Source organism: Marmota marmota, unplaced genomic scaffold, assembly GCF_001458135.2.
Source record: "Marmota marmota marmota unplaced genomic scaffold, marMar, whole genome shotgun sequence".
NCBI classification, from domain to species: Eukaryota; Metazoa; Chordata; class Mammalia; order Rodentia; family Sciuridae; genus Marmota; species Marmota marmota.
The window spans coordinates 15,496,959-15,518,150 of record NW_026000242.1 but is presented as its reverse complement, the minus strand read 5'-3'; the positions used below and the strand labels follow the sequence as shown (position 1 = coordinate 15,518,150).

Genomic DNA, 21,192 nt, shown 5'->3' with positions numbered 1-21,192 from the left:
CTTTGAATCTGTGATCCTTCTACCTCTATTCAGACACTGGGATTACAGGTAAATGCCACCCTGCCCAGAAACATTAATATACTTCTAAAATCAATATTCCAGTAGAATTTTAATTTAAACTAATACAAGTGATCCTAAAGTTAATTTGGAAGAGAGATGGGAATAGGAAAGACAGTAGAATGAATCAGACATACTTTTCCTATGCTCATATATGAACACACAACCAGTGTAACTAACTACACATCATGTTTAAGAATGGGGATCAAAACTGTAATGGGTTGGGCTGGGGTTATGGCTCAGTGGTAGAGCACTTGCCTAGCATGTGTGAGGCACTGGGTTCGATTCTTAGCACCACATAAAAATAAATAAAAAGGTAAAGGTCCATCAACAAAAGAAAAAAGTAATGGGTTGTGCCCTATGTATGTATAATATGTCAAAATACACCCTATTATTATGTGTGTCTAAAAGCGCAACAACAAAAAAGTTACTTTGGAAGTAGAAAAGTCAATATTTGCAAAAAACAAGAATAGTAATAATGGATTAAAAAACTATAATGATTCAATCAAAAAGCAGTCTTTGGACTGCCAAAGTATTTTATGTCAACCAATCAATATAATAACATAAAATACTCTATACATTAAAGTATAATGTGTATCTGTGTATAAATTTAATATGCTTTCAAAATTCTTAATCATAAATCTCTTATTTTTTAATATTTGTTTTATTGTAGTTGGACACAATATCTTTTATTTTATTTAGTTATTTTTATGTGGTGCTGAGGATAGAACCCAGGGCCTTGCACTTGCTAGGCAAGTGCTCTACCACTGAGCCACAACCCCAGTCCCTTGATTATAAATCTGTAGACTTAGCTGGATTTCATAATTCAAATTTATTTCTAAATAGTAACTCAATGTATGTAATCACATGCTCCATTTAAGGCTAGAATAGCATTCTAATTAAACACACTACCATTTTTATAGTAGAATATGAAAACTCATACCAAAAGAAATAAAGATTGTAGTTTCATGTCATTTCAAGGTTAGGTTTTGCCATGTAATTTGCCATAATGAGTTCTGATGTTAAGGGGAAAGAAAATTGGTTGTCAGAAACCTTTTGGATTTAGAATTGTAAATAAGAGATTGTGAATCACTATACGACGAAGACATTATAAATAAATGATTACAGAAAGGGAAATGTTATTTTAACACATTACACTAAGTGGTTAAATTATTTAGGGGAGGGGCTAGGGTTGTGGCTCAGTGGTAGCGCATTTGCCTGGCATTCATGAGGTGCTGGGTTTGATTCTCGGCACCACATACAAGTAAATAAAATAAAGGTCCATCAACAACTTTGATTCTTTTTTCACGCTAGGTAACCAAACAATATATGTGGATTAGAAACTACCTCCTAATTTTAACAAATTAAAGAAATAAAAGCCTCGAATATACCTCTGACAAGGAACAAACATATGCTATGGAAGAAATAACAATTTTCTGGCAGGAATATCAACTGATATAATGTTTAGGGATAGAATTTGGCAAAATGTGTTAATATTCCTCAAAAATACACTTTTTGATTGGGTAATTATACTCTCTAAAATGTTTCTTAAATGCATGAGGTCCTGAGTTCCATCCCCAGAACCACCACAAAAGAAAAAAAAAAGAAAAAAGGCCCATTGTTGTTTTTGAATATAATAGCCCAAACTAGAAAATCCTTTAAAACATATTAGGAAGTTATGTTTATAATATACGTTCAACATAGTGAAAATTTTCTAAAAAAAAAAAAAAAGACTAAAGTATACTGCAGTGATAATGAATATTAATAAAAAGGAAACATCATAATAATAAGGTCAAACTTGATACATAACTTCAAGAAGGTAGGCCTGTGCCTGTAAGACAGTGGCTTGGTAAAGAATAAATGAAGCATATATACTAATATGCTTTTGAAATTATTCCTTATCAAAACACCAATCTTTATTTCCCTAATAGTCATGATATTGATATCTAACTTTTGCCTGAATGCTGAGGTTTAATTTTTCATGTGCAGTTTCACAATATTATAAGGCTCTAACAATGTTCAGGACCAAAATAATAAAATAGTCCTATTACAAGAATTCTCAGACTTTGCACACACTGATTATATTAACAATTAAGAATTGTCCAATTTACCAACTGGATCCTTACAGGTAGTTGTAAAAATAGCCACACATTGCCATTTGTGTCATACATCAGTCTCTGGGCATCTGACTGTTAAAACAGGCTACCAGATACAACAGTAAAAGTCAAGAACATTTAGACTTTTAAAGGTAAAATGAGCATCATGCTTTAGTTCTTAAACATAAAAATGTTCAAGTTGTCTTTGGACTATATCTAGTGGCTCCTGGGTAGTTAACTAAAAGATTGAAGAAAGTTATCTTATTCGCATATGTATTTCTCAGTACCTAGCACATATAAATATTAGTTAAATGAGAAGAAAATCTGTAATTTCCAGCATTATATAAATTCCTCAAAAAGAATAAGCGAGAATGAACTGATTTGCAAAAAACTTAAAAGTTTCTAACTAGGACTGCCAATAGAATTCTAAAAAGGACTGTCATAAAGTAATTCAAACTTGTGAAGTTAATGAAATTATTTATTTAAACCTAACTGTAGTACAGTATCAAGTTGAGTTAGATAAACATTAACTGTATGATATTTCTTCTTTAGGAATAAACCATTGTTATCATAAAAATTTGTTACAAAACAAATTTCTGCATTAAAGTCCAGTAAAGTTAAGACATGATTTCTACATTGAAAACTATTATGTTAAAGTAAGATGGATTTATTTTTTAAAGGTCCAGTACAAAAAAATGGTTGAGTAAAGTGACTTTTTAACAAAATATACACCTATAGGAACGAAATCCTAATATACTGATAATTAAACAGAAAGCACTTAAGAGAACATACTTTAATATCTAGGCACAGTTGGTTAGGTATTAATTATAAGTTCTGTTATCACTTAAAAGTTTAAACCAGTTCTTCAACTTGACTGTTGTGTAAGTCCAATACAGAGAAGGCACCTCTCTCACTCTCCTTAAGGACCTTTTGAGAGTAACTCTTTATAATATTTTATAAGGAACACACAGACAATGCACTATATCTCAGTATAGATATAGTTATTTGACACACCCCATTTTGGGAGAAACTAAATTAAAATATAAAACTATGATTTCTCTTTTTACATCTTATGATGGGTATGACTTTCTAAAAGGACACCAGAAGATAAACCTCCACACAAACTTTAACATAGAATACAAGATTTAAATTAAAATGTGCATTGGTCACTAGTATGTGGAGAATTACATGAATTAGTGCAATTCTTTATATCCCCAGTGCTTAGGGGAAAAGTTTATATATGCCAAGAAATCTCAACTACTACAAAACTCAACTTTTTATGGCTCAATAGTGTAACCACTTATAATGTTCTGAAAAAGATCTTAGAAATTATAAATGAAAGATCAGAACACCCAATAAATGGTTTTCAAAATTCTCTCTTTAAAACAAAGAGAACAGAATGACTAGAAGAAAAAAAGTATAAAATCTTGGTAATATAGTTTTAACTGCAATAATGATAAGAGGTGGTAAAGTACTGACTGTAGAAAAAAAAATCCATCAAACTATTGATTTTTGATTAGATACTTTACTACCAGTTGAGGTGGTTATCATTTTATGTGCTGAGTGGCTATGTCCTGTTGAACAATTAATGAAGGCAATTTATAAGAATAAGCATCATTTCCCCCAAAAGAAATAAGAAACTATTCCAGATGAATAAGCCTCAGTGAGGGATCATAAGAAGTCAAAAACACAGTGTAAGAACATTAGGCTATTTTAACAAGATTTACATAATATTTACAATATGCAACAGTCAAAGCTATACAGTTTTGCAGATTGGCTTTACTTACATTTCTGCAAATGTTTTTTCTAAAATAAAAATATACCAAGGAAGTCTATTTACAAACTAGAAAGCTGTTTCAAAAACAGCATAATTTAGATATAAAGTGAAATTTCAGTACAATAAAAGTGCAGGTCATGCTTTCAGATTCTGTCAATATCCCATTCCCTACACTCAGAGTTTAAGGGATACAAGTTTTAAACAGCTACTTTAGTTCTTACATTTTTGGGATGTTTACTCATCATAATGCAATGATAATAAAAATTTGTCCACATCCATTCCTGCTGGAAAGGAACAAGGTAGCTTCTTTTTCTGTCAAAAAAAAAAAAAAAAGAAAAAAAAGAAAAAATAAATTCAAATGAAGTCAGTTTTCTTAAAAAGTCATCTAAAACATTATATTGGGTTCTTCCATACACTACTAAAATTGCCAAAATTATTTAGTCTATTAGAATTTTAGGGGGCTGGGGATATAGCTCGGTTGGTAGAATGCTTGCCTCGCAATTACAAGGCTCTGGGTTCAATCCCCAGCAAAACATACACATACACACACACATACACACACACACACACACACACAATTTTACTTCTACAGAGAAACAGAGGCAAGTTTTATAAACCCAAAGTTAATTAAATGTTTTAATGATACTTCAACATTAGTTTTGGGCAAAAGGCAATAAACAAATCCTAGTGTCTGAATGCTGAATGACACAAGATAGAATGTGCTTTCTATAAGGTGATCATTACTATCAAACCAAAAATCTCAGAAAGCTCTAACAGATACTAAGAGTAACAAATTCCAAATACTGAATATATACCAGGTACTTTATATACTCAAATTTTATGTTCTGAGACCACAAGGTAATATATATGGTAATAACATGTTAAAAGGATGAGGCTGAGAGTCAGAGAAGCTAGACTTAAACATGGTCAGTAAAAAAGCCTATTTATTAACAGCAAATACAGGATTCAAATCCAGATTCTTTTCCTGAAGCTATACTTCATTTTAATCACTTTCTTTCTATTCAACCCAGCTACTAAAAAAAATAGCTAAACAATTTTAAAATAAATAGATTTCACCACTAAGATTAATGATCTGGCAATATCTTCCTGTAGACAACCATGGTTCATGAAAAAAAGATAAATTTAATTTTTCCAATGCTCCACCACATTAACATCTTTAAGAGTTATGGAAAAGAAGACATGAACACAGTGATGTTTTACTTGGTAATTTCATATAACAGCAGTTTTCCAATATTTCATGCCTTATGTCATTCTCATGAAGAAACTTGGGTCCTACCTGACTGAAACACTTGCTTTTCCCAAGGAAAACATTTATAGTTTAACGCCTTACTAATTTTTCTGAAAAATGCTCTTTCATCTTTATAATTTCTTACAATGACTAAGAAAAACCGCTATATAAATGTATTTTATCAGTCAAGACTCCACATTGTCCTGACTCAAGTCAGGTAGTAGTTGCAAAAAATGTTAAATTACCTAATCTCAGTACTGAAGGAAGGGAAAAGTATGGTTTTGAAATTAAAACTTTCAAACTTGCCTTAATTTTCTTCTTTTTCATTGGTATTGATGAATTTGTAAGATTTTTACTAGAAGGACGAGAATTTCGCTCACGCTCATCTAATTCTTCAATTTTCCGCTTTTTTGTGGTGCTTCTTGAAGATGTTCTAAATTGTTGTGTGTTATCTTTCAAAGGAGTTGCAGAAGTAGTCCTAGAGATGGCTGCTCTAGAGAGAATCATTAGTGTGTGGGCAGCCATGTTTACGCTGTTCTCACTGCCTGTTTCACTGGCAGGGCTGCAAGCAGGCAAGTCTGGAGTTACAGGAGGGATCATTACTTTGGGTATGCTACTGTCTTCACCAAAACGCCTGTTAGAGGGGGCTTTGATACCATCTGTAGGTTCTTCTTTATGCTTTTCCCCTGTTCCTGAGCCAGGTGTCCGGGGTACAGGCAAATCACTAGTATCAGCTAGCCTATTTACTGGGCTGTGCAACTGAACATCCTGTAATATTTCTGCAGTAATCAAGGAACAGGCAGATTTAGTTTGTTCTTGTTTCAGATCCTTTACAGCTGTACCCACTGAAATGACATTTTTATTATTTGTGGATGTAGCTTGTTTTTTGGTCAATTCTTGCAAAGAAGCTATAGTTTTCTCATTCCGTAAACTCCCATTTTGCTGTCCAACAGATAGTTTTGATGTTTCTAGATTTTTCTGCCTCTCTACATCACTGCATAATTCATTCTCCTTATTAGCTGTAGCTTTATGGAAAGATTCAAGTACCATCTCTGTTGGTGTAACTTTCTTTTCTGACTGAATTTCTCTTATGGTGGTATGCCGGCTAACAGCAGTTTCTGATTTAGATAAAATCTTGGGCATAGGAGTTTTCTCTCTCTCTTTTTTGGTAGCATTATTAGAAGGGGGTTTTAAGGTAGAGGATACAATGGGTAAGTCAAGATGAGGAAAGGAAGTTTCATTCCTTTCTTTGTCTTGGGATACCAACTTATGATTAGGCCCCTGTGTATTTGCCATAGGAGAAGCAGCACTATCAAAACAGAGCACACGTCTGTGGCTTTCAAAAGGTTTGCTACTTGGAACTACACTCTCAACTGAGAAGGGAACTGTGGTTTCTTCCAATTTTTTCCCAAGTTCTGTGGCTGTATTCTTGTCAGAAACTTCAATTCTACCAAAACAAAAACAAAACCAAATTATTTCTAGTAACCTAATGAAATTCTGTTTTAATTTGAGCATTCAGATAATCTATAATAAAAACTACTTTATCCTCACCTTTGTACATGACATCCAACTGAATGAGTTGATGAATCTGCCAAATTATTTCCCGGTTTTCCTGGAATTACAAATGAATTAATTAGAAAGAGAATGTTTATTCTTGAGAGAAAGAGGATGGAACAAGTAATATTATATATACCATGAGAAAAAGTTCCAAATGATAGCTAATGTACAAATAAAATACTTTCTCATATTGGCTTTTAAAAAGAAGTTTTGTAATATATACAAATATGGCCACTTACCCATTCTAATTCTAAAGAGGAAATCTAGATATGGAACAAATGACTTGCTTCAACTCCAGGCAAATATTATGAACCCAGTCTTTGGATCTATGTATGCTCCATATAGTACTTAATGTACTACACTTGTTTACCAGTACCTGTGGGGAAATGGTTCTATGACCCCAATGGATACCAAAATCTGCAGATGCTCAAGTTCCTTATATAAAATGGCACAGTATTGTCTATAACTTAGGCAATCCTTTAAATCATCTCTACGTTACTACTAATACAATGTAAATGCCGTGTAAAGAGTTATTATAGCATATTATTTAAAGAATAATAAAAGCCTGCATTTTCAGATATAATTTTTCCCCACTGAAAACTTTCTACCTGTGGTTGGTTCAAACTGCAGACGTTGAACCCACTGATAAGGAGGGCCAAATGAACTAAGATCAAAACATTTATTAAAAAAATAACTGGATTAAAAAAATGTGGCATTTATACACAATGGAATATTACTCAGCACTAAAAAATAACAAGATCATGGTATTTGCAGGGAAATGGATGGCATTAGAGCAGATTATGCTAAGTGAAGTTAGCCAATCCCTAAAAAACAAATGCCGAATGTCTTCTCTGATATAAGGGGGGTGACTCAAAATGGGATAGAGAGGAAGAGCATGAGAAGAAGACTACCACTAAATAGGGAAGAGAGGTGGGAGGGAAAAAGAGGGAGAAAGGGAGTTGCACGGAAGATGGAAAAAGACCCTCATCGCTATACAGAATACATGTATGATGTTGTGATGAGAAAAAAAAAAAAAGTGTGTCACATTAGATTGGATAGAGAGAAATTATGGGAGGAGGATAGGAAGGGCAGCAGAATAGAATAGACATTATGATTGCTGTATGTATATAGGAGACTCTATGACCAGTGTGTGTGGGCGGGGAACCAGTTATTTAAAGAAAGCAATATGTTATACCTATTTAAAAATTTTTGCCCATATAACTGTCATGTTTGCAAGCTGTGTCACTCAAATCACACACTCATAATAGCTATATTTTAATTTACAGGTTTCAGAATTTATGTGGGAAAGAAGATATAAATGCTTAAAAGGGTCACAAAGATGAGATTATGATGAGCCTTGTGCATTATGCAGAAGTTATTTCAGAGACAACCTTCAAGAGATGTAAATAGGAAAGATGCACCAATAGATTTATGTATAAAAGGAGCTGGGGTTGTGGCTCAATGGTAGAGTGTTCGCTTAGCACCTGTGAGGCACTGGGTTCGATCCTCAGCACCACATAAAAATAAATAAAGATATTGTGTCCACCTAAAACTAAAAAATATTTAAAAAAAATACGACTGACTAAGTATTCTAAAAAAAAAAAAGATTTATGTATAGAAGATTAATCTGGCAATGATGTAAAAGATGGAATAGAGGGATGGGGTTGTGGCTCAATGGTAGAGTGCTTGTCTCACATTTGTGAGGCTCTGGGTTCCATCTTCAGCACCACATAAAAGTATTATGTCTATCTACAACTAAAAAAAAAAAAAAAAAAAGGTGAAATAGAATTCTAGTAAGTGGTCTCTATTCCAGATAAGAGATGATGAACATCTTTGAAACAAAAGTGGGAATTCACATAAATAAGAAGCGTAAATGAAGAATCAATGGTAACATTAACCAAAGGGAAAAAGTAGGCAATGGAGGTATTAGAAGAAGAGAGACTTATCTAGAGTTTGAAAAGTTTTATTAAATTAGCAAGGGAAAAGCATTATATTGAGTGATGGCTCCAGAAGCCACCACTATTATTTACAGTTATAGCAAAGTAAAGTAAGGTAAAAATGGAAAAAGACCAAAGTACATGGCAATCTTAGGCACTGATGACTTCAGTGTTAGACAGTTTTAGCGGAAACATGAGAAAAGACAATAAAACTAAGTAAATTTACAGTCAGAAAAGGAAGTAAAAAAAGAAAATACTGAGCTGGGTACAGGTGTAATTTCAGCTACTTAAGAGACTCAGGCAGGAGTATCCCAAGTTCCAGGCCATCCTGAACAAGTTAGAGAAAAACCCTCTCTCAAAGTAAAAAAAAAAACAAAAACAAAGAAAGAGTAGAAGATGTAATCCAACCCACCAGTGGTACAGTGCATCTAGGTTCAATTTGTTAAATAGCTGAAAGATATTTAACAGAAGACAGAATCTAGAGAACAGGTAGACTATTAACCTTAGAAAAAACAGAAGGTCATTATTCCTTTAAGAAAGATGGGAAAAGAATGGATGACTTTGAAAGAAGGTACACACTAAAGGGGAGTGATAATCAAAAATGAAATTTACAGATAATTGGAAGTTGAAATCATAGCCGGAGAGTGAAAAGCCAGGGATTAGACAGATTTGAGAACAATTAAGACTGGAATAGTATCAAAGGGGAAATGGGGCTGGGATGTGGCTCACTGATAAAGTGCTTGCCTAGCATGTGGAAGGCCCTGGGTTAATCCTCCAGCACCACCACCACCATCAAAACAAACAAACAAACAAACAAAAACAACGGAATAGGAGAGAAAGCCCATAGGTAGATATTTAAAATAATTGCTACGTGCGTGGCAGGTAAGTAAGAAAGTTTTATGTAGTATGGAATGGCAATGCTTCTTTGAAAAGCCCAGGTGTAAAAAGCAGAGATGGCTGGACAGATCAAGGACTGCAGAGTAGCCAGTGGGTATGGAGAAGAATGTGCATAGGCAGGTTTTAAGAGTACTGGCAAAAGTGGCTATTGTGGAAGACTGGGGGGTCTAGGTAAATTTAGAAAGATGATGAAAATTCAGGTGAAAAGTGAGGACAAATAACACAAAATATGACTGGCTGAAGATCAATTTGATGGTTATGTGGAAATGAGAGTATTTTGAAAGAGGTTATTGGTCTTTAACAATCTTATAAACCTAGTAAGATACGAAAGAAAATCTCAGGAGTAGAAAGGATCAAAAAACCATGAGGCTAGAATATTCTGAAAAGGTTCACTACATGGGCATTTGTCATTATTATTTACAAACACACATTTTGGTACTGGAGACTGAACCCATAGTCTTGGAATCACAACTGCAACCACCTTTGTCATTCATTGTGATGGAAAATTTAAGATAAATAAGCCTGAGAATTGTGTGTCATAGTCATCAAGGCACTGAATAAAAATCTCCTGATACTTTGTGTATAATGCCTTTTGTTGAACACAATCTTTAATTTTGTAGTGATTTTTCTACTTCTAAATTATGATTCTCTCATTAAAAAATCTTTACCTTAATGTCATAAATATATTCTTACGCATTTTTCTATCACTCAGCTGATCTGTGTTTGACTTTTTAGATTTTTAATCATCTTGGAGTTCATCTCTATATAAGGAAGGGATCTAATTTTTTAATGTATTTATATATATGGCTAGTAGCTCTCATTAAATAATCCATCTTGTTCTCCCTGTCTTTTCATGTTACCTTTAATATATACTGTGCATGGTGTCTTCCTAAACTCTATTTTGTTCCATTTGTCTTTTTTGTTTGTTTTAATTACCATGGCTCTTGCTATATTTTATTATCTAGCAGTGAGGTTTGTCCTCTGCTCTTCTGTTTTAGCTATCCATGAACTTAATTCTTCCTTACAGATTTTAAAAATTATTTTCCCATTTCCCAAAATATTTAAAAATTTTTTTTTATAGTTGTAGATGGACAGAATGCCTTTATTTTGTTTATTTTTATGTGGTGCCTGGAATCAGACCTAGTGTCTCATGCATGCTAGGCAAGCGCTCTGCCACTGAGCTACAGCCCCAGCTCCCCAAAATATTCGAATGGCATTTTAAACTAGATTACATAGAATTTTTGATTCAACTGGGAGCTGACATCTTTAACATGGTTAAATCTTCCAATCTATGAGCATGATTCTCTTCTATTTGTAGGACTTCCTATAATACTTTGAGAGATTTCAAATTGCATTTGTAATATTTTTGGTTAGGTTATTTCTGTATTTTATTATTTCTGAGGTCATTACAAGTGGTACCTTATTTTCTATTACATTTAATAATTTCTTGTTGCTGGTATATAAAACCAAAATTTTGGTAAATTAATCATACTTGGAAAACCTGTTGAATTCTTACTAGTTTTAGTTGATTCCCTTGGCTTTCTGTGTAAAAATCATGCCATTTGTCACAACAGTTTCATTCTCTTTCTTCAAATCTTCATACCTATTTGCTTATGTATTGTCTAAGACTACATATGGGACTTCATATGGGAACTTGCATATGGTAAAGGTAGAATCAGATGTCAGTGAGAAAAAAAATGGAATAAATAATTTATTGGTGTTGGAAATACTGGCTTAACTATGTAGAAAGATGAGAATGAGCATTTTTTTTTTGTTCCCAATTTTAAAGGAAGCCCATGATGTTTACTACAGATAGCCTTTAAGAACTTTTATCATAAATAGATGCTGAATTTTACTAACTTTTTATCCCATTAACTAGTTAATACCAGAAAAAAATTATCAGAAGCCAGGTGCAGTGGCACACTTCCAGTGGCTTGGGAGGCTGAGACAGGAGGATCACAGGTTCACAGCCAGCTTTAGCAATTTAGCGAGACTGTAAGCAACCTAGTGAGACCCTGTCTAAAATAAAAATAAAAGGGCTGGGGACATGGCTCGGTGGTTAAGCGCCCCAGGGTCCAATCTCTAGTACAAAACAAACAAAACAAAACAAAACAAAAAGTGTCAGACCAAGAAGATATTTGTGATGTATTACCAATAAAGGATTAACACCTCATTACACAGGCAATCTAATAGAGAAGCAAAAAAAAGGAATATGACAAGCAATCCACAGAAGGAGAAGTATTATTTGCATAAGAGATTATTCTGAGCTGAGGATGTGGCTCAGTGGTAGAGCACTTGCCTAGCAAGTGTGAGGCCCTGGGTTCAATCCCCAGCACCATATAAAACTAAATAAACAAAATGACATTATTATGTCCATCTACAACTAGAAATATTAAAAAAAAAAGAGATGATTCTGAATCTCATTAGTGTAAGAATGATGAGAGATACTACAATACCACTTCACATCACAGTGACAAAAGTTAAAATATTACATGGTATCAAGCACTGGCAAAGTTGTGAGGAAAATAGAGAAAATAATGGAACTGTAAACTCTCTTCTCTGACTCAGAAATGCTACTTCTGGGTATATGCCCCAATAGAACCCTTATATGGGTCCATGCAAAGGTTTCTACAGAGAAGTTCATCACATCATTATTTGTCAGATAATAATATCTTGGAAACATCTTAAACATTCATTGATCTGGCATGGTGGTACATGCCTGTAATCCCAGTGACTCAGATGGGAGGCGGAGGCAGGAGGACTGTCTTAAGTTAGAGGCCAGCTTCATCAACTTAGTGAGACCCTGTCTCAAAAAACAAAAAGAGTTGGGGATGTTGCTCAGTGGTAATGTGCCCTGTGTTCAATCCCTAGTACTCTATGCCTCCCCACAAAAAAAGTCCATCAATAGGGGTTAAATAAATAAAGTAAGTTTATGTAAATAATGGATTCCCAATGGTCATTAAATGGAATGAAATAGATGACAGAAGGAACTAAAAATATTACATAATAGCAACAATGTGACAAAGTTTAACAGGGTGCCAATAACATACATTACTAGATGTATTCCTGTTAGCTTAAGGAAAGGCTAAACTGATCACAGTATTTAGTGAGTCTTTTGTATGATCACTGCCCTTAAGACTGTAATGTGTTAAATGCTGTAGTATAGGCATGAGAGAAAAAAATCAAAATACTCATTTTATCCACTGCTTATTAAAAATAGTTTCAAGTTTGAAGTATAAGAAACAGATTGACGGTGATGGGTGAAGAGGGAGAATTTTAAGTAGAGGAAATAACATGGGTAAAGGGACAAGAAAGACCATCAAGTATAAGGTGAGCAATAAATATGGTTGGTATGTATAGAGACCATGTTGGAATGGAGTAAGAGATGAGAATGGAGGGGTTGACCAGTGTGTATGAATGGCATCCTGAAGAATTTCAGTTTTATCCTGTGGGCAACAGGGAGCTGCTGAAAGATTTGATGTAGGGAAGCACTACATTCAGATTTGCATACAAGGTGAAAAAGTCACTTAAGACAATGGATATGGGATGAATTGGAAAAACAAAAGAAGGGAGGGCTGGGGTTGTGGCTCAGTGTGGTTGGAGTGCTTGCTTAGCATGTGTGAGGCACTGGATCCACCACATAAAAATAAATAAATGAATAAATAAATGTTTAAAAAAAAAAACAAACCCAAGAAGGCAGATCAGGATAATACACCACTGATACAACTTAGATGAAAAATGATCAACATTTTATTTAAGAGAAATGTGTTTTAAGAATGACTCCAAGGTTTTTGACATGGGTAGATAGATAGATGGTTGGGTCATTGACTAAAATAGGAAACAAGGCAAGATGATTTGCAAACTTCAGACTTGTTGCTACTCAAATATGCTCTAATACCAGGAGCATGGCATTCTTGTAGCTTGTTAGAAATAAGGAAACTTATTTTAAAAAGGATTGGCTCTGAACCAGCCTATTAATTCAGCATCTGCATTTAATAAGATCCCCAGGAAGTTCATACACACAAATTTGAGAGGCACTGCTCTGAAGTCTCATACAAATATACCAGGCATTTATTAATCACTTTAAAAGTTGTCAGGAAAAACAGAGGTTGTGCTCATGTTAGGTAGCAACAAAGAACAAACCAAGAACCAGCAGCAAAGGCTAAAAGACTCAACATAGTAAACAATTTTATCAGAACCAAAGCTGTACATCAACTGAGTTGGCTGCCTTGTGATATCTATTACTACCAAACATTATGCAAATGTAGGATAATCACATGTTAGGAATGGTATAGGAAGTAAAAAAACAAACACACAAACCAAACAACCCTCAGGTATTTCTGCAAACAAATGAATATAAAATCACAAAATTAACTTTAAAAAATGGTACCTATACAAGGCTTGTTTCTTAGTCCTTGAGTCTTCTGAGATTTTGGAGGAACAGGGAATTGAGGAATACTTCTATTGCATACAGGTGCTGCTAAAGGCATATGAAGGACCTAGAAGAGAAGAAGCCATTAATTATGTTATGTTTGAAAAGCTTCACTACACAATTTTTAGTTTTAAAAAAATCTTACCTGTTGAGGAGAAGCGGAAAAGGTATTTCCATTCTGTCCAACCACAGATACAGGGATCATTCCCACCATTCCTTGGAGTACAGGCTGGACTGGAGAAGCAATTATGATGGCAGAACCTAAAAAAATTTCTCATATAATTTCTCAAAATTTTTGGCATAAATCAAAGTATTTAGTATTTTGAAATAAATTCTATGAACAACTTTTCTTATAATCTACTCTCCTTTAAAAAAAACTGGTTTAAGAACAGAAAGGCTAACAAGAAAAAAATCAATTTGAATATTAAGTTGTTAAGTCATTTAGCTACGTTAAATCAAAAAGAACAAGCATAAAGCTCCGTAACTAGGAGATCATATTACAAATACATCTTGACTCCTCTAGAAAGAATAGTGAAACTAATTAGAAAATGAGTGGTTAATGTTCCAAGTTTGAACAACGGAGCAGAAAATTATGATCCCAGCTAAATGTTTTTAGCCCGAGACTATGCTCATAACCTCAACGTATTATATCTTAATGGTATTGGTCAGAAAAGTTTCAGGATAAGTGCATAATCAGACAAAACCATTGTGGGGAAGTCAGCCAGAGTCTATAGCTATCATAATTTAGCTCTGCCCTGTAAATGAGCTTTTTCCTAAAACATTCACTACTCCTATCAGGGTGATCTCACTTTCATGCATACTACTATAGTCTCTCAAATACCTATGTATGTTTATGCTGCTTCCCTTAGCTATGAAAGATTTTCTTCCTTTAGTTCCAAACTCTACACCTTATTTCTATAAGCTTTAGTTCAAGCTCAATATTCTTTACCAATTCTGACCTCTTCTTTATCTCCTCTAAAATAGCACTGAAAAGACCAATCAAGTTTACTTAATTGGCAATATTCAACCAAATTTCATAGTATGCTTATAATATAAAAAGGGGGGCCTGTATATAAATACAATGCTCTAATTAAAAAAAAAGTATAAGGGCTGGGGTTGTGGTTCAGTGGTAAAGTGCTTGCCCAGCAGTGAGGCATTGGGTTTGATTCTCAGCACCACATATGAATAAATGAATAAAATAAAGGCCCATCGATGTCTAAATAAGATATTTTTAAAAAATAAAATAGGGGGGAGATGAGCTGGAGAACTGGAACACATGGAAAAATAGACCAACGTATCAAGCTCTCTATCTTCAAGGAATGCAATCAAGAACGACCCATGACAGGCATGTGAATCATATATATAAAACAGCATGTAATAAATGTCAAGAAACCCCTCTGAATAAAGAATTCTAAAGATGAGAATCAATTCAAGAGGGTGGAAGACAGTGAAGAACTCGAGTTTTATCTAGGGAGAAATTCAACTTGTTCTTGAAAATTTCTCCAATAGATGATAAATTCCCTCAAAATGACTACAATAGCCATTAAAAAAAAGTCCTACAACATTAAGTTAGGAGATATACTGGTATTATAGGTGTATGTGTCTTTCTTTTCTCATTCTCATAGTTTATTAGAACATGGATTGAATAATAATTGTAGAAAGAAAAAAAATTAAACTTAAGTTCATGGCTTACCAGATTTAAAAAAAAGGCTTAATTGGATTAATCAGCTAGCACAAAAAGAAGGCATAATCACAAATTATAGAGCATTTCTCAAATAATCCATTCATAATTTATCATCTTCTCCTCAATGACTTCATACAAAGAGAAATTAGATTCCAAGATAGAAGAAATGAAGTATGTTTTTAAAATTACCTTGTGAAAAGTTTGGTGACACAGCTTGGTTGACAGCAAATACACTGTTTGACCTTGGTGGTGTCTGTAACTGAGGTGGTGGAGGTTGGGCAGTTATAGGTGCAGAATTTCCAGGCAATACCATTACATTAGACTGACTAACAGTTGTTCCCAAGGCTGTTGTTGGATCAGTCACACATGTAGCTATCAGAATGTTATTTGAGTTGCCAAAAGTTGTGCTTGTGGCTGGCATCAACTGTATGTATCCTCCATCCTTGGAAACACACTGTGTAACATTAGTTGAAAAGGCAATACCATCTTCATTCTGAGTGTTATTTACTATAGAGTCCTCAGGTTTGACTGCTGAAAGGCTTTGTTCTGTTGAGGCTGAATCTCCTGCTTCAGCAGATACAATAGCACCTGCAGTTTCTTCTGAAGATAGACATTTAACTAATTCTGCATTTTTGGCAGGGGATTTAGCAGGAGAAGACAAAATTATAGTTGGCAAGTTTTCACCACTGATACTGGATACAGCACTGTTCAGTTCAGTATCTGAGGAAACAAATGGATCATCACTAATAATAATTTTGAGAGAGACGATATTTGATGCATCCATCTCTGTCGAGCTGTCATTAGAAGGTTTATCATCAGTATCTTGAGATTCAGGGTGAGAATCACCCACTGAAGAACATCCAGATTCTAAAGGAAGAGGCTGACTATTTTTTATAGGATTACCTTCTGGAGGCATCAGTGCAACTTCCTCACAGTTATTTCCACCCAAAGAGAGAAAAACAGCATCTCCATCTTCTTTCACAGAAGATGAAGGCTCTTCTGAATCCAAAATAACTTTCTCAGACTTGTGTGGCTTAGTTTCACCTTCTAGATGATTTAATTCAATAGATGTTGAATCATTAGATGGTTGTTTAATTGAGGAGATAGAATCTTCAAGACAAATTTCTACTTGTTGTCCAGATACATTTAAACCTGAACTTTCAACAGACACAGGTAATATTTTACTTTGAAGTGAAGCATTATCTTGGCAATCTGATAGTTGTGAAATCACTGCTACATTACTGATTTCAATTCTACTTTTGTGAATTTCACTAGAATCTGGTGACTTGGAACCATGGAAATTAGTTTTAAGTTTTACTGTATTGTTAGAACCTTCACAAAACTGACTTTTTTTAGATGGTTTTCCAGTTATTGGGGTATTTGGGGACAAAAGTTGAGAACTTTTCCCCGAGAGAATTAAGTTTTCATTGTTAGTTTCACTAGCAAGTGAAACAAATGGAGTTATGGGTATATTGGGTTGATCAGACTGTAATTGAGATTCATTCGTAACATTTGGAGACAAAGAATTCTTTTCAGCTTCTATAACCATTTCAGTTTCATTGGGCATCTGACTTGTATATAATTCAGCACAATGTTGATTACATTCACCATCAGAATTTGCTCTTTGGTTAAAGTCATTCAAATTAGGCACAGACTCAAAGGTAATGTCAAGGTTACATTTCTGTTCAGTAGGTACAGCAGTTTTAAAGGGCTTTTTCTGGATGCTAGAGCCTATTTGGGAAAAATTTTCCTGGGCTTCCTGTCTAAGCACATCATGGTTGCTGCCATTCTTCAAAGCATTTAATGCATCTTCATTTTGATAGGATGTACAAAATGGGGGCTGACCAGGTTGACCATCTGTAAAATACAAGGATGTTGAACAGATATGCTGAGTATATTTAGCTTCTGTATTAGTCAACTGTACTGTAAACCTATTTTGCCAAGGAAATACTAATTTGTGGCATACTAGTAAGTAGATGTCTCATATTTTATATTTATATAGCCTCCCATTTTCTGAATATCAAAAAATCTGCAACTACTTTTCTAATTATTGATGCCTCTTTAAGCAAATGTCTGTTTTCTGTGCTTGGAAAACAGGTAACAACGAAGGAAAAAAGTGTATAGGTTTAAGAACATCTAATATTTACTAGTAGGTAAAACAAAAACAATTGGCTCCAACTATCATTAGTAGTAGAAGCGGTGATGGTGGTGTTGTTTCACCACATTGACTTTTTAACTTTCCGCCATTTCTACTGACCACATTTATCTGATATATTTTTAAAGGTTAAAGGGAGCCAAACACCCTGCATGATCAATATTTTATTTAACATTCACATATTGACTAAAGACCACCCAAATGCATGGTTATTAGAATACAATACAGAACATAAAGTCATAATAAAGCATGGAAAAAAGTGTAACAGTGTAGGAAGAAAAGACAATCTTTCTGCCAGTGGAACAAGAAGTCATGTTATAAAGGAGGCACTGTATGAAGTGATCTTGAAAAATAAGGGAAGTATGATAAGATGGAGTCCGAGCAAATGATGTTTCAGAAAACAACACAACACTGATATACTTAATAGAGTTCATGATTTAGGACAGAAAATATTAACATCAACAAATACGAACATACAGGTAAAACTCTGAAAAACCTATGCCAACTATCATAATTGGTGACACAAGTAAAATGACATTGTTATTGCCATAAATTCAGGGGAAGTAGTTTCTTAATGAATTGGGGGACTTTCTGAGAAAATAAGATTTCAAGTTTTGTTTTGTAAAGAATGAAGTTCACATGGTATACAATCTTCTAGACTTAATATACAGTGAGACACAGCCCATAGAGCTCAGCCTAAGAAGAAATGGGAAAGACGGCACCTTTGGCGTTGGCAGAGAATTCAAAGGAGGAATGTAGTCTGAAATGATCCAAAACTAGTTTTTGGAAGACAAGATGTGAAAATTAAAAGCCATTAGGTTTATAGGGAATGGGAAGGAGTGACAACATTTAAAAAGCAGGTGAACAGAAAAGATGATTTAGCATAGTTTGCTGAAAAATAGAACAGAGGCAGCACTAAAAAGGCATAAAGTAATGATCGTCTCAGGAATAGTGCTGTGGAGAGTAGTGATTGAGAAGATGCACAAAAAGTATTTTTTTTTTTTTGTGGTATTGTCAGTGTTCTATAATTTTTTTACTCAGGAGAAATTTAATTGATTGCATTTGATAACTGAATAAGTCATTCATTTTTGTTGTGTAGTTCTAAATATGCATTGCATTTTACAATAATTGGTATATAAAAATTCTTTAGAAAATCTAAGATGGGCTTATTTTTAGTCTTTCTTCATTCAGTAAGTGGTTACTGTGGGTTGTGTGACATTCATAATCCATGAGAATATAGTAGGAATGGGCTGGGGTTCTGGCTCAGTGGTAGCGCCCTTGCCTAGCATGCACTGGGTTCGAGTCTCAGCACCACATACAAATAAATAAAATAAAGGTTCGTCAACAACTAAAAAAAAAAAAAAAAAATTAAACAAAACCAAAAAACTTAAAAAAAAGAATATAGTAGGAATATAAACTAAAACATCAAAGATTCAAAACTGTCACCATAATATATAATCTCCTCTACACAAATGAGATACATATGCTGAAGCCATCAGCTAACTCACTTATGAGGCTGAAGAACTTCTATCATATATAAACTTTGCAGATTAAGGATTAGAATTTGTGGCTTACTGAAATTATTTGTTATAGACTTTTGTCAACACTACTAATACTAAATTGTGTATGCCAAAAATCTACCGCATTATAAAAGAATGAATACTAAAAATTCACCTTTTAATCAAATACTAAGGATTTGGGAGTAAATTTTCTGAACGAAGAAAAAACTATTAATACAAAAATGACTTATGTGGTCATTTGAACAACTTCTAACATAAACAATATTTTCTGCCCTTGAATTTTGAGACTAATATTAACATTTTGATTTTAATCAATTAGTTCTTACCAGATTCTGTTTCAAATGAACTTTTAACTGCTAGATTAGTTTCTTCTGTTAAAACTATATTGGAATTGGTTTCTATATGCTGATTTGTAATACTCTGTGATATACTTTTATTAGTCTTTATTTTACCTGTTAAAAAAGGACAAGGAAATAATTAATGACAAAAATAAAACAAACATGAATTAGTACCATTTGAGTGTAGTCAAATGTTTAACTCTGATTTTAATTATAGTTGTTTTGGAAGTTTTTAACATTTTGCACTTTAATATGTAAAATGTAGTATGTAAAAAATATTTTCCCATGAGATTTTTTTTTTTGGACACAGGATCTCACTATTTTGCCTAGGCTGGTCTCAAGGAGTCCTCCTGCTTCAGCCTGCATTTGCCAGAAGTATAAGCAAGCACCTATTGAAGTATAGCCAAGAGCACCTGGCTAGGACTGGTAAGTTCTTAAACTTTAGATCAAGATCTTCTGGGAGGCCCCCAAATTTGCATATTTTACAAGTTCTTAGATAATGTTGATACTACTAGTTTGGGGGATTTCACTTTGAGAATTATTGCTCTAGATCATAGGATTCAGAGCAATGGTTGATATTTTGTATTCCTTTTGTATTTTTCAGTTGTATTTATCTGTATTGTAGCAGCCCTCAACACTTTCCCTCTTGACTAGCCAAAATACCCACAAAAATTCAGATTTCTAGCTGAAATTTTTTCAACTATAAACAAAAGACAACAGAAACCCCTTTACATATCCATGCAATGCTTGCTTTAATGAAACAGTAACTTTTTCAAATGCTCTGTGTAATGTTTCTTCACTGGAGTTACCAAAGAAACAATAGAGAAATTTTTTATCCTTCTGTCTTGAAAAAATTTTCTACTTACCATAGTCAAAGAGATCAAAGAGTGCCTGAAATGCTGGGTCTGATTCTGTCTGTTCTAATATATCCTGTATAGCTTCTTCAGACATATGGATTTCACTCTGCAAAAAAGAATGAAGGCATGATCTTAATTGAATAATATGAATTAATACCAGAAAGATACTTAGCAGACATCTGATATCTTGCTGTTTTATGTAGAAGCATTCCCTTTCAAGAAAATCTAATTGTAATAATATGCTCACTTGAAATGAAACAAGATTAGTTCAAGTTTGTTTTTAGTACTGGGGATTAAATCCAGTGGCACTTAACCACTGAGCCACATCCCCAGCCCTTTTTGAGACAGGGTCTTACTAAGTTGCTGAAGGCCTTGAAAAATTGTTGAGTCTGGCTTTGAACTTACGATCCTCCTGCTTCAGCCTCCCTAGTCACTGGGATTACAGGCATGTATCACCATGGCCAGCTAGTTAGTCAAGATATTTTGATGGAGAATTTATGACTAGCATTAGTATTTCTGGAAGAGAGCAAGGAATGGAGATAAGGAGTTTTATTTCCTAGATTTTGCACCTCATCTTCCTGTTTGTAGTTTCACATTTACATTTACTTTCAGAGGGGCTGCTGCTACTTCCTGAAC

The 21,192-nt window shown here is 34.0% G+C and overlaps 1 protein-coding gene across 1 annotated transcript in view; it reads right to left on the bottom strand.

Moving 5' to 3' along the window:
• Positions 1-2,613: 2,613 nt before the first annotated feature.
• Positions 2,614-21,192, bottom strand: part of LOC107145884 (protein NPAT) — a 50,431-nt gene continuing 31,852 nt past the window's right edge. The window contains exons 11-18 of the mRNA XM_015489918.2: positions 20,566-20,662; positions 19,688-19,813; positions 15,876-17,543; positions 14,148-14,263; positions 13,961-14,069; positions 6,731-6,791; positions 5,486-6,626; positions 2,614-4,242 (exon numbers count right to left, since the gene is read on the bottom strand). Of these exons, the coding sequence (XP_015345404.1) occupies positions 4,165-4,242; positions 5,486-6,626; positions 6,731-6,791; positions 13,961-14,069; positions 14,148-14,263; positions 15,876-17,543; positions 19,688-19,813; positions 20,566-20,662 (3,396 nt within the window). The 3' untranslated portion in view covers positions 2,614-4,164. The remainder of the gene's footprint in view (positions 4,243-5,485; positions 6,627-6,730; positions 6,792-13,960; positions 14,070-14,147; positions 14,264-15,875; positions 17,544-19,687; positions 19,814-20,565; positions 20,663-21,192) is intronic.